The sequence below is a fragment of the Pongo abelii genome, chromosome 12 (genome assembly GCF_028885655.2).
Source record: "Pongo abelii isolate AG06213 chromosome 12, NHGRI_mPonAbe1-v2.0_pri, whole genome shotgun sequence".
In the NCBI taxonomy this organism is placed as follows: Eukaryota; Metazoa; Chordata; class Mammalia; order Primates; family Hominidae; genus Pongo; species Pongo abelii.
In genome coordinates this window covers 103,862,120-103,876,484 of record NC_071997.2, presented here as the reverse complement: position 1 = coordinate 103,876,484, position 14,365 = coordinate 103,862,120, and the positions used below count along the sequence as shown (strand labels likewise).

At 39.8% G+C, this 14,365-nt stretch overlaps 1 protein-coding gene and 1 non-coding gene across 2 annotated transcripts in view; both read left to right on the top strand.

The window, feature by feature from the left end:
* Positions 1-14,365, top strand: part of WDR43 (WD repeat domain 43) — a 52,204-nt gene that overhangs the window by 16,921 nt on the left and 20,918 nt on the right. Inside the window, exons 4-8 of the mRNA XM_009237420.4 lie at positions 1,092-1,212; positions 2,568-2,707; positions 6,407-6,509; positions 11,430-11,494; positions 13,488-13,659. Of these exons, the coding sequence (XP_009235695.2) occupies positions 1,092-1,212; positions 2,568-2,707; positions 6,407-6,509; positions 11,430-11,494; positions 13,488-13,659 (601 nt within the window). The remainder of the gene's footprint in view (positions 1-1,091; positions 1,213-2,567; positions 2,708-6,406; positions 6,510-11,429; positions 11,495-13,487; positions 13,660-14,365) is intronic.
* On the top strand, positions 2,162-2,246 carry LOC112132181 (small nucleolar RNA SNORD53/SNORD92). The gene has a single exon (XR_002913989.1). It is a non-coding gene; the product is annotated as a small nucleolar RNA SNORD53/SNORD92 (small nucleolar RNA).

Below are 14,365 nucleotides of genomic sequence, written 5' to 3'. Positions count from 1 at the left end.
AGGATGGTCTTGATCTCCTGACCTTTTGATCCTCCCACCTCGGCCTCCCAAAGTGCTGGGATTACAGGTGTGAGCCACCGCATCTGGCCTCTTAATAACCTCTTTTGTTATTAAGGTTCCTACTGTTACTTCTCTTTTTTTTTTTGGAGACAGAGTCTTGCTCTGTCACCCAGGCTGGAGTGCAGTGGTGTGATCTTGGCTCATTGCAGTCTCTGCCTCCTGGGCTCAAGCGATCCTACCATCTCAGCCTCCTGAGTAGCTGGGACTACTACACCATGCCTGGCTAATTTTTGTAGTTTTTGTAGAGTCAGGGTCTCGCTATATTGCCCAGGCTGGTCTCAAACTCCTGGACTCAGGCGATCTGCCCACCTCAATCTCCCGAAGTGCTGGAATTACAAGCATGAGCCACCATGCCCAGCCCCTGCTGTTACTTCTTAATTTTATAAGTGAATAGCCAAGTTCTCTATTGCCTATGACAGCATTAATATGAGTAACAAACAGCAAAGACTCAAGCTTCTAATCATATTTGAGGTAATGAAAAGGAATCATTTGTACCTAGTTAATTTTTACCTGTCAGATTGGGGTGCATTCATGTGGATTTGGGGTAGAAATAACCTTTTTGGGTTGCAACTTTTGAGAAATCATTTGTGTTATTAAGGGAATTAATTAAAGGCCAGCCTTCCAGAGAAAGCGAGAGTTGAGGTAGGGTTAGGATGGGCTTGGGGAGGTCTAGCCAGTATGGAACTTTCCTGGACATTCACAGAGTTCATCTCCTGGGTCACAGGATGTACAACTACCCATTTTACATTCTTACCACTCTCACTCACCCATTTTCTGATACTTGTTGAGAATCTTTATCCCATGCCTGCCAAAGGGAGATTGTGCTGTTAAGGAACGCGATCAATGAAGCTTTTATCACAGTGGTATGTCCAGGGTTAGTTACCTGACACAAGCTTTTAGGGAAGGTAATTGTCAAAGGACCTGAGGCGATATTTTTAATGATTGTTCAGTTTGTTTTTTTGTTATTTTCTGCTCTGAGTAAAGTTTTCTGTCATGTATTGAGATGCTTTTCTTTTCTCTTCACAATATAGCAAATGGAAAGGCGACAATAGCAGTGTCAGTTCCCTATGTATCAGCCCAGATGGAAAGATGTTGCTTTCAGCTGGTCGAACAATCAAACTATGGGTTTTGGAGACCAAAGAAGTCTACAGGGTGAGCGAATCAAATTATTTGTAAGCATAAAAATTATAGAGTAAACACAGAGAAAGGCAGGAGTTTGAACCATAAGATATTATTTTAAGAATACAAATTCTTCATTGTCAGGTACATCAAATAGTTTAGTGGATAAAAGTTAGCCTCCTAATCTGATTTGTTGATGTTAAAAAGACTAGACATGTCTACTTCAAATGTATTGGAAAAATGAACAGAACCAATATTCAAGAAACAAGATTTTTTTTTTTTTTTTGAGATGGAGTCTTGCTCTGTCACCCAGGCTGGAGTGCAGTGGCATGATCTCGGCTCACTGCAAGCTCTGCCTTCTGGGTTCACGCCATTCTCCTGCCTCAGCCTCCCGAGTAGCTGGGACTACAGGCGCCTACCACAACGCCTGTCTAATTTTTTGTATTTTTTAGTAGAGATGGGGTTTCACCGTGTTAGCCAGGATGGTCTCGATCTCCTGGCCTCGTGATCTGCCTGCCTCGGCCTCCCAAAGTGTTGGGATTACAGGCATGAGCCACCGCGCCCAGCCGAAACAAGATTTTTTTAAAATTTAAATTTTATTATATACACCAACTGTGTATCCACAAAAAAAGAAAAAGTTACCTTATAAAAAACAAAACAGATTTTGAGACAGGGCCTCTCTCTGTCGCCCGGGCTGGAGTGTAGTGACGCCATCATAGCTCACAGCAGCCTTGACCTCCCAGGCTCAAGCGATCGTCTCACCTCAGCCTCCTGAGTAGCTGGGAGTATAGGCGCTTGCCACCAGGCCTACCTCAAAAAAGATTTTCTTAATAAAAGAGTTTTTACTATGTGAAGATTATGGTAATTTTGATTTCTAGCCTACATCCAGCATTTAGTCCACTTACTGTATTTGACTGTGGAGATTTAATATTATATTTTTGGAGGAGGAAAAAGCTTTCACTCAGGGCTTACTGAACATTTGGTGCTGTGATGATGCCTTAATATTGTGGTTTCGACTCACTGAGAGTAAAATGAGGACCTACAATTCCTTGGCTGTGTCTGAGCACCCAAGAGTACGCCTTTTAAAATGGATAGAATTAAGTGAATCTTGAATTCAAGAATGTAAGAAATAAAGGTGTGGAGTGGTAGGGTCATGGGAGTTAGAAGGAACATCTAAATTTTCAGTATTTTCAGATGGATTTTTTTAAAAAGTGGGAGAATTATAGCACAAGTAACCTTATTTGCTTAGAATTGAATTGAACAGTTACTTCATCGTGGAGCTCTCCTTTCCGATATGTATCACATATGGCTTGTTTTGATAATATATACTATTAATTTTTGTCCCTGCTTTGAATCTGCTCTCCTAACTGAGATTTAACTTTCTCTAGCATTTCACAGGACATGCAACACCAGTTTCGTCACTGATGTTCACTACCATCAGACCTCCTAATGAGAGTCAGCCCTTTGATGGAATTACAGGTCTTTATTTCTTATCTGGAGCAGTACATGACCGGTTACTTAATGTCTGGTATGTAGTTCTTTTGGATTTGGGAGGTAGCATTGAAAGAATCTGTCAGAGCTTATGTAGTTAATGTAAATTATGAATATGGGACTTTATTTGTTGTATCTAATGTTGGATTTACATTGAGTCATAATAAAGAATTGAGCCTGCCTACAAAACAGATCTTTCTGAGAAAAAATTAAGTGCATTATGTAATAAAGCCTCCTGTGCTTGTTTAGTGATACAGTGGACTGAATATTTTTGTGATTGGGCAATTTAGAATATCTTTTAAAAAATGTAGAAAGACCTTTGATTTTGAAATATATGGCACCACTGGGTTAATGCAGTAATGTGTGTTTGTGGAGGGCATAAAATTGCTTGGCTGTCTCAGAATTTCCGGTAACTCCTTTTTGCAGTAGCTGCTATTAACTAGTTCCCTTTGAAACCTCTTTTAAAAGTAAAAATCAGGCCGGGCGCCGTGGCTCACGCCTGTCATCCCAGCACTTTGGGAGACCGAGGCGGGCGGATCACGAGGTGAAGAGATCGAGATCATCCTGGCCAACATGGTGAAACCCTGTCTCTACTAAAAATACAAAAATTAGCCGGGCGTGGTGGCATGCGCCTGTAGTCCCAGCTACTCGGGAGGCTGAGGCAGGAGAATTGCTTGGACTCGGGAGGCGGAGGTTGCAGTGAGCCGAGATCGCGCCACTGCACTCTAGCCTGGTGACAGAGCAAAACTCCATCTCAAAAAAAAAAAAATTTGGTGACACAAAGTCATCAGAACGTTTTTAAAGAAATTTCCTGGATTTTATTGCAGCATCTGATGGTGAAGTTGGCTTGAAAAAAAAAAAAAAACCGCCCTGCTGTTCATTGACAGTTCTCATCTTAGTAATAATTAGTTGAGCATGCTCTTCACCATATAAAGTTACTATGAATTTATACAAGATAATACTCATTTAGAAGTGAGACTCATCCAATATGTATTCCTTAGAAAGCTAGTTGTGTGGGGGTCAGAAGTCAAAATGTGGGCCTCTGTTTACCTTCAAAACCACCAGCAAAACCATAATTCCTAATTATGTCTCTTGTAATTAAACGGATTTGGTTTTGTTTCGTGTTTGATTTTTGAGAAGAGCCAATGGAGATAAGTTCTTTTAGTTTTAGAGGGTCTAACAATTACATAAGAAATTAGTAGTGCTAAAAAATTAAAATCTACTACCAGGGTTCCCTGGCATTACTGAGTTGCTTCAATCTCAAATGTTTTACCACTTAGGCTCCCTTGTACCTAGGAGTCTCCAGCTACAGTATTTCATAATATAAAATAAAAGTTGCTTTATGTTAATCTTAAGAACCTGAATAGTGTCTATTATATATGGGAGCTTCCTGGAATAAAGGAAGTAAACTTAAAATTAATCACACAAAAAAGAAAAATATTAAAACCCATATTGAAAAGCTGCCCAGTGAGCTCTGTAAATTTGCATGGGGATAGGTAGAGCAGGCCTAAAGTTCCCTGATAATTTCCTTTGAAGGACACATTTCTGAGAGGATATAACATTCGAAGGCTTCTTGCTGAATGAAGATTAAAAGATAAATCAAACCCCAGTACTATGTTCTATCGATTAGTTAAGATACTGTGCATAGTGGTCTAATGGCAGAGATTTTGAACATACATGAATGACTTCATGTTAGAATGAATCTTACTAAGAATTTTTGCATGAAAACATTTAGAATTTATCAAATCGACTCTTAATTTTCTTCTGAACTCCAAAGAAGCTGATTTGAATCATGTTTGTAAATCATGTTTGTTATATAATATTTTTTAAAATTTGTACCTAAATTTTAAAAACAGCTATATTGAAGTATAGTTGACATGTAATGAACTGCACATACCAGAGTGTACAAACTGATGAGTTGTAACATACATATACATTGTGAAACGCTCACCACAAACAAGATAATGAATGTGTTTCCTCATGTCTTCTTGTAATCTCTCAGAGACTTGTTGACAGGTTTTGGGCCATTACAAATAAAATTGCTATGGACATTTTTTGTGTACAAGTCTTTATATGGACATGTGATTTCATTTCTTTTGGTTGAATACCTAGGAGTGTAATGGCTGGATCATATGATAGATGTATGTTTAGCTTTTCAAGACATTGCCAGATTTTTTTTTTCAAAATGGTTGTAGCATTTTGCATTTTTACCAGCAGCGTATGAAAATAGGAATTCCTTCACATCCTCATCAACACTTGATAAAGCATTTAATTTTAGCCATTCTAATAGGTGGGTAGTGGTATTTTGTGTTGTTACATTGGCTTTCTCTAATGGCTGGGATGTTAAGATTCATGTTTTTGCATTATGGATATCCAGGGATTCCAGTATCATTTGTTGAAAAGATTATCTCTGCTGACTTGGTTTTGCATATACCCCTCCCTCTATAACCCTGAACACCTACACATACCCACACATCCCTGCACCCACACGCTTATCCCTATATCGGTTCTTATTATTTATAGTTGTTAAGTCCTATGAAGTCCCCATGAACACTGATTTAGTCAATAACATTACTCCTTGGGGAAATAGATTAGGTTCCCATGAGCCTCCAATTGTAACATTTTTGTCATCTATTTATTTTTTTGTTTATATTATTTATATTGTAAAGGTAGCCAGCTTGTAACATTTTTGTCATTAATATATAAAACCTTGTTTTATGTTTGTTTCTATTTAAAGATATCTTATTTAATGCATATGTTTTTGATTGATTAACTTTGAATTCAGAGTACTGCAACTCATGTCTGAGTGAAGTTGATTTAACACATATTTTCACTGTAAGGCACATCCCAGCCTTCTTGTGCTTAGGAACACCATAGAGCACCTCAGAATTATGCATGGGGGCCGTTTTAGTTAGTGAAATCTCCAAGAAAGCACAAAAATGCAAAAAACATGGTACTAGGTGAACTACTTGTTGATAGTATGAGAATGGCAATGGGAAGGCAGAATGTATCTACCTTAGCTGAAGACGTTGAATGTGTTAGGCAACTCAGATTTTTGACTAGTCTACATGACTGAAGGAGCATAAAATTGTTACAGTGATTTTGAGGTTACAAATAAAATTTTGCAAAAGATGACTTTGCGAATAAGGAATCCATGAATAATGACAATCAACTGCATATGTGTGTATATATAGGTCTGTTTCTGTGCTGTTTACTCAATACTGTTATAATGTTAATTCTCCCCAAATTGACCTACAGATTCAGTGCAGACCCATTCAAAATCTTAGCAGGCTTTTTTTGAGAAATTGACAAACTGATTCTAAAATTCAAATGGAAATACAAATGACAATAGGCAAAATCATTTTGAAAAAGAAGAAAAACACTGGAGGACTAAGATTGATTTCAAGACGTATTATCAAGCGGCACTAATCATGACAGTGTGGTATTAGTATCAAGATAGACAAACAGATCAATAGAAAAAAAACAAAGAATGTTACTCATTGTTTAAATCTGCCAAAAATGCATTATTGCTTTCTCTTTTCTCAAGCAACCGTGTTACATGGTAGTGACATGAATGCTTCCGTTGTTTTGATCTTTAGTCACTTTACTAGTTTTCAAAAGATGACAAAGCTATTGGGAATCTCATGTGCTGATCTCTGTGCCTCCTTAGGTATTTGCCTTTTTAGGAAAAAAATTAAATCTGTCTTGCTATCTAATTGCTGGTTTTGTTATCTAGGCAGGTGCGATCAGAAAACAAAGAAAAGAGTGCAGTGATGTCATTTACAGTTACCGATGAACCTGTCTATATTGACTTAACTTTGTCAGAAAACAAAGAAGAGGTAAATGGCTCGATTTTTGAGAATTTGTTTTTGGGTTTCACAGATGTTATTTTTGCAGTCAAGGTTTTGATGATTTAATGACTTGAGAAATAGAGAGGACCTGAGGGAGTAACAACAAACTGTAACAAATTTTAGACTGTTCAAAGGATCTTAAATCACTGTAATAATCTCTTATGGGGGAAGGGAAAAGTTTGTACAGGATGGTAGTAAATTCAGGAATTCATTATGTGAATTAAGAAAAGTTGTTCAGATGGATTTTGTTACTAGGAGTATGTGTATATGATTCTTTAATCAGTTGAAATTGTTGGTGATAACTCCTAACTAAGGTGTATGTGTGTGTGTGTGTGTGTGTGTGTGTATATATATATTTTTTAATCTCTTTTTTTTTTTTAATTTTTTTGAGACGGAGTTTCGCTCTTGTTGCCCAGGCTGGAGTGCAATGGCGTGGTCGCGGCTAACCACGACCTCCGCCTCCCGGGTTCAAGCAACTCTCCTGCTTCAGCCTCCCGAGTAGCTGGGATTACAGGCATGTGCCACCATGCCCGGCTAATTTTGTATTTTTTAGTAGAGATGGGGTTTCTCCATGTTGGTCAGGCTGGTCTTGAACTCCCCACCTCAGGTGATCCGCCCGCCTCAGCCTCCCAAAGTGCTGGGATTTCAGGTGTGAGCTACCATGCCCAGCCTATATATGTATATATTTTATAAGAGTGATGTCCTCTTGTTTGCTGCCTATAAAAAAATAATTTTTCATATAAAAGTTAGGGATTCGATGATTAAAGGATTAAACCTGTTGTCATTGAAGTACTTGCTGTTTCTGTTTGACTAAAGCTTTGCAGGATTTTGATTTGCACAGAATCCCACGTTTCTAATGCAAGTTAAAGATATTTCACTTTCAACTCAATTTAGTTTTGAAATGCGTATTTTGCATTAACCTCTAAGATTTAGAGATGATGATCATGTTTTAATACTTTAAAAAAGTGTTTCAGGGGAAAAAGCATTGGTTTAAAACTAAAAAAATTTTGGTTTAATGTTTCTGGCTGGGTGTGGTGGATAACTTGAGCCCAGGAGTTCAGGACCAGCCTGGGCAACATAGCGAGACCCTGTCTTTACAAAAAATAAAAAAGTTAGCTGGGCATGGTGGCATGCACCGGTGGTCCCACATATTTGGGAGGCTATGGTGGGAAGATTGCCTGAGCCTGGGAGGTCGAAGCTGTAGTGAGCTATGATCCTGCCACTGCATTCCAGCCTGGGTGACAGTGAGACCCCGTCTCAGTAAATAAGTAAATAAATACATTATAGCTTCTGTTGCTTATAAACTTGGCTTTCTGATATGAAGTGGGGGCCATTGATGATCAGATCAGTGATTCCCTATAAAGATTTTTGTCTTTAAGAAAACTAGTAGGGGCCGGGCACTGTGGCTCACGCCTGTAATCCCAGCACTTTGAGAGGCCGAGGCGAGTGGATCATGAGGTCAGGAGATCGAGACCACGGTGAAACCCCGTCTCTACTAAAAATACAAAAAATTAGCCGGGCCTGGTGGCAGGCACCTATAGTCTCAGCTACTCGGGAGGCTGAGGCAGGAGAATGCCGTGAACCTGGGAGGCGGAGCTTGCAGTGAGCCGAGGTAGTGCCACTGCACTTCAGCCTAGGCGACAGAGCGAGACTCTGTCTCAAAAAAAAAAAAAAGGAAAACTGGTAGGAATCCTACACTTAATTACAATAATGATTTAATGTTATTATAAAGTTGGACACGCTTGGGTACATTCGGTGTGATCAGTGCCCTCACTATTCTGATGATTGGACGTTCTGATCATAGGGAACTGATGAAAAACATTTTGGTATTTTCCCCTATAACTTTTTTTTTTTTTTTTTTGAGACAGAGTCTCTCTGTTGCCCAGGCTGGAGTGTGGTGGTGCAGTCTTGGCTCACTGCAACTTCAAGCAGTTCTCTTGCCTCAGCCTCTCTAGTAGCTGGAATTATAGACTGCACTACCACGCCTGGCTAATTTTTGTACTTTAGTAGAGACAGGGTTTTGCCACGTTGGCCAGCCTGGTTTCGAACTCCTGGCCTTGAGTCTTGAGTGATCCGCCTGTCTCGGCCTCCCAAAGTGCTGTAATTACAGGTGTGAGCCACCGTGCCTGGCCCCCTATAACTATAAAATAAAGAGGTTGATTTAACTTGAAGTGACTTTATAAAAAAAAAAAAAAATTTTTTTTTTCTTATTTTGGAGACAGAGTCTTGCTCTGTCACCCAGGCTGGAGTGTAGTGGTGCGATCTCGGCTCACTGCAACCTCTGCTTCCCAGGTTCCAGTGATCCTTCTGCCTCAGTATCCCAAGTAGTTGGGACTACAGGTGCATATCACCCCGCCTGGCTAATTTTTGTATTTTTCTAGTAGAGATGGGGTTTTGCCATGTTGGGAAGGCTGGTCTTGAACTCCTGACCTCAAGTGATCTGCCCGCCTTGGCCTCCCAAAGTGCTAGGATTATAGGCATAAGCCACCCCACTTGACCAAAAGTTTTAAACCTTTATTTGTGTGTGTGTGATTTTTAGAGGTAGGTTCTTTAAGTCTAAATGCAAGTAATTTATGGAAGAAAAATAACTTTCTTTGGAGTAGCAAAACTTGCCCACTAGTCTCTGTAGAGAATAGACTGAGGGATTTTGTTTGTTTGTTTGTTTTTGTTTTTGAGACAGTCTCCCTCTGTCAGCCAGGCTGGAGTGCGGTGGTGTGATCTCAGCTCACTGCAACCTCTGCCTCCCAGGTTCGAGCAATTCTCCTGCCTCAGCCTCCTGGGTAGCTGGTACTACAGGCGCGCACCATCACGCCCGGCTAATTTTTGTATTTTTAGCAGAGATGGGGTTTCACCATGTTGGCCAGGCTGGTCTTGAACTCCTGACCTCAGGTGTTCTGCCCGCCTTGGCCTCACAAAGTGCTGGGATTACAGGTGTGAGCCGTTGCGCCTGGGCAAGACTGAGTTTTTACTTTCTCTTTTTCTGACTGAATTCTGTTGCTACTTTTAGATTTAACTTTAGGTTTGATTCAGAGTTTATCTTGGAATACTATTGGCATTATATTTAAAATTATCAATAATAAAGGAGGGAGCAGAACTTTTAAAAAAAAATTTTTTTTTTTTTTTTTTTCCCGAGACGGAGTCTTGCTTTGTCACCAGGCTGGAGTGCAGTGGCACAATCTCAGCTCACTGCAACCTCTGCCTCCTGGGTTCAAGCAATTCTCCTGCCTCAGCCTCCTGAGTAGCTGGGACTACAGTACAGGTGCATGCCACCATGCCCAGCTAATTTTTGTATTTTTAGTAGAGACGGGGTTTCACCATGTTGGCCAGGATGGTCTTGATCTCTTGACCTCGTGATCGGCCTGCCTTGGCCTCCCAAAGTGCTGGGTTTACAGGTGTGAGCCACTGTGCCCAGCCTTTTAAATGATTTTTTTTAAGATATTAAACTAGGAATGATGGATCAGGAAGCCAAGTTCTAATTCTGGCACTTCATATAAGATTGTAGTTAACAGCAGTAAGTTAGAATTAAAATTCCAAAACAAAACTTTGATTATGATATTGCAGAATAATCTGCTTATTTTATCTTCAAAAGTTACCGACCTCTCTATAGACAGTTAGAGATTAGATTTGGATGCCTGTCAGTTGGAGTTGCAGATCAGGGAACTAGAAAATTTGATGTTGGGGAAATGATCTCTTCCCCCAAACTTTGTTTTTCTTTTTCTTTTTTGAGATGGGGTTTCACCCTGTTGCCCAGGCTGGAGTGCAGTGGTGCCATCAAGGCTCACTGTTGCCTTGACCTCCCCGGGCTCAAGTGATCCCACCCCAGTCTTGTGAGTAGCTGGGACTACAGGCATGTGCCCACCATACCCTGCTAATTTTTATTGTATTTTTTGTGCAAATGGGGTTTCACTATATTTCCTGTTCTGGTCTCGAACTTCTAGGCTCTAGCTATCTTTCCACCTCGGCCAAAGTGCTGGGATTATAGGCCTAAGCCACTGTGTCTGGCCCTCCCCTGACAACTGCCATGTAGCACGAAACCTCAGAAAGAATGAAATTTTCTCTAATAAAATCTCTCCTTTCTGAGATTTCTTGTTTTTAAATATACCAGTAAAGAATTTTAAACATTTTCAAAGTTGTTTTCACATGAAAGTTAGTCTCTTTTTTCTAGTTTTTAATTGATATATTACAGTTGTGTAAAGTTAGTCTTAAAACACTTTATATATTTCATTTTCTCTCAATGTTTTGGCTACTCCCTGAATTCTCTCATTACCTTTATAACTAGAGTAGGAATAGCAGTGTTTTGGAAGTGCTTTCATTTAAGCTTTCCTTAAGAAAGTTCCAGAACTTTAAAAAATGAGCTTTAGAGAGGCTGACAGCAAGAGTCTGGTAGGTAGGAGCATGCAGAGAGCCTAGGCTGCTCACATTGATAGTGGACGGAGGGAGAGAGACAGTGAGGGCTTACAACATCCCTTTCTAGGTGGATAGGGGCATCTCCAGACAGCTTAGGCCACTTACATTGACGGGATGGAGGAAGAGAGGCGATGAGGTCTTACAACACTGCTTCCTAGCCATACAGGCAAAGTGGCTTTTTCTGTATTCCCGGCATGAGGGGCATGTCAGCTCCATGTTGCCAGCCTTTGCCCTTGGTAGTGACTTTGTTCATCTAACTTCGAGGGCTCATTCTCCTTGAATGTTAATCTTCTTGGCTTAAACATTTATCTGGAATCTTGACAACACCACTACTAATGGTTATTTTGACAGAGGTAATTATTTTTAAATGGATTCTTGCTGTTTTTTTTTTTTTTTTCTGATTATGTAATGGGGTGGGAAGGAGAGTTGAGTTTTCATAAGTTAGTTTGGGGACTGGAGTATGTTATCCATTATAATATGTTGGTTACATTTTTCTTTTAGCCTGTCAAGTTGGCTGTTGTTTGCAGAGATGGTCAAGTCCATCTTTTCGAACACATATTAAATGGGTAAGTAAGAAATTTTCCAAGTAAGAAATTTGTTTCTTTCCCTGACTTGTTACTTGGTCATACTCCCACCTGGTTATTCTTTGCATCATATTACTATTCAGCTAGATTATTTTGAAAGCATTTTTCTTTATCCACATGACTATATACATTACCAGTTAAAACTGGGTGTCAAATTTATATATTTGTGATTAGGAGAGTGGCTTTTTATGATGTATCCATAGTACATGTTGGATAATTCTAATGATACATTTCAGAAGAAAGTGGCTCAGTGATGATGTTTTATTTATCTTTGATAAATAAAACTTTACTTTTATTTATCAAAGCTTTACTTCCCCTTGCCAGTGCTGTTGTTTTGATAGACAGAGGGGAGTATTGTTGTTAGGTTTTGTAGCAGTCATAGACCAGGAGTCAGCAAACTGGCTTGCAGGCCACATTCAATGGAGACCATTTGTGGTCTGGAGAACCTGAAATTTTTATTTGCCCTTTTCAGAAAACTTGCCAAACCTTGTCATTATACTGTAAACATGGTCTGAGACTCAGTTTTGCACACAAATTTTGTTAAGCTTTAAAATGGTTTTAACCTCTTGTTGTCAGTTGGCACTCTTCTTTTAAAATACCAGTATAGGAATTTATTTAAATATAAACAGATTATGAAAAAAGTGTATACTCATTTCAAAACACCCAGGATGCCCAAACACTTGATTTTAAAACCTGAGGCTCCCTCCATTGAGTTCTGCTCCTATAGGTAACTGTTAACATTTTAGTGTGTAACTCTTTAAGCTTTTATTTATAGAAGGATGTGTGTACCTGGAATGTATAATTGAGACTCAGAAGAAGTGGGACACAAAGGTAGCTGGCCACAGTGAGGACTCCCTGGGCAGTGGCAAGCCATTGAAGGATTTCAAGCAGAGGATTCGATGACCTTTGGCCTGAGTTTTAAGACAGTCGTTCATTGAGAATAGACTATAGAGGGCGAAAGGCTAAAGCAGAGACCCCAAATCCTCGGTCTAGAGATAGTTGTGGAGTCAGGATGATAGGAGGAGTAAGTTGGAAAGATAGGGATCATGAGATGCTTACACCTGGGATATTATGCAGGATGTACACTTGTGGAGAATAAGTGGTAATAAGATGTGTAGGGTGTGAGGAGTTTGTGGCTGAAATACAGTGAGGGGCATGTTCATTTGAGAAAGGAGTTGACAGATCAGAGTGTCAGAAGTGTCCATCAACCTGGACACTGGGTGTGGAAACCACTGAGAAAGGAATTCATTTAGAGTAATGTTAGAAGTAATGACCTCAAGCCACTGAAATCTTGAAGAAATGTGGATGGTGGCAGAGATCATTGGATGACGACAGGAGGGAGTGGTAGCTGGTATCTGGTGACAACAATTGAAAAGATTTTAGGGACGAAAAAGGGATAGACTGTTGTCTTGAAGTGTCAGTGAAGAACAGGGAACTCATTTATATCATGTCCAAGGCCCCTGACACAAATAGTATGGGAGAGAAAACAGGTACAAGTTGGGAGTGCTGCAGGGACAAGCCAGGATAGAAGAAGAATGTGAAGAGAGCCCCTAGAGAAGCCGTTGAGGACATAATTTTGCTGCTGGAACTACACTCCAGAGGCTTGCTGAGGCTTTTGGGGGTTGGGAGAAACTAGAGACGGGACTGACTGGAACAGGGCATGGACAGAACCATACAGAACCTGAAGGGTGGCAAGAGAACGTTTGGCAGCTTGGGGCTTCTTGGCGGGGCCTGAAAAAATGGGACAGAGGGGGAAGTAGGTCTCCAGGCTGATTTTGGTGGTGAGGTTTTGAGCATAGGTAGAGGTAGGTGAAGTCTTGAAAGGAGCACTCATGCTCCAGAGACCCAGGTGACTCCTGATGGCAGTATAGAGGCTAGAGGAGGGTCTCATTTCATGACTTGATGTCAGTTCCAGAGAGTTAGTATGAGACATTTTTTTCAAATTCTTTAATCTCATTTCCCCCTCCATTTCCAGGTACTGCAAAAAGCCTTTGACTTCAAACTGCACAATTCAGATAGCAACACCTGGGAAAGGCAAGAAATCAACACCAAAACCCATCCCTATTCTAGCTGCTGGTTTTTGCTCAGACAAAATGTCATTGTTGCTTGTATATGGCAGTTGGTTTCAGCCTACTATTGAGCGAGTGGTACGTAGCTGCTACTCTGGAGTAAAGCAATATAGCATCCCTATGTTCATGGAAGAGAGTGATTTTAAAAATAACAACATTGGTCTTTAAGATAAATAATATATTCTTTTTTAATTAAAGGATTTCTTCATAGAGTGGTTTATTTTAATTTTGAGAGCTCTATATCCAACATACTTTAATACCTGGTCAGTTTAAAGCATTGTTTGGGTTATTTATATCAGCCCTCTCGCTTGGTACTTACTGTGTTTTAAAAATCTGGTGTGTATTTTGCACTTCTAGCACATCTCAGTTTGGACTAGCCACATTTCAGGTGCTCAGTGCCACACGTTCCTAGTAGCTTACTAGTTGGTCAGTACAGGTATGACTTATGTTGAATTTTGCCTAGTTACGAAGATATAAATCTTAATAATAGGATCTCTTAAGTATTAGCACTCATTGGATTTTCTAAGTGGAAATGTAATGGGCAGTGCAATGATTTAACATTGTTTACTACAGACGTTTCTGTGAAGACTTGTGAGTTGTCGTAAGCATGTACAATAGGTTATTTCTTAAGCTTGCATTTAAAATGCTTTTACTTAGTATGATCCTCAGCAAGACTATGAGTGGAATATTACATGCTCACACAAGCATACATGCATATGGTTTAATTAAAAAAAAAAGAGAAAAGTGTTAAGCTGTAAACATGGCTCCTTGCCATATGTGAATT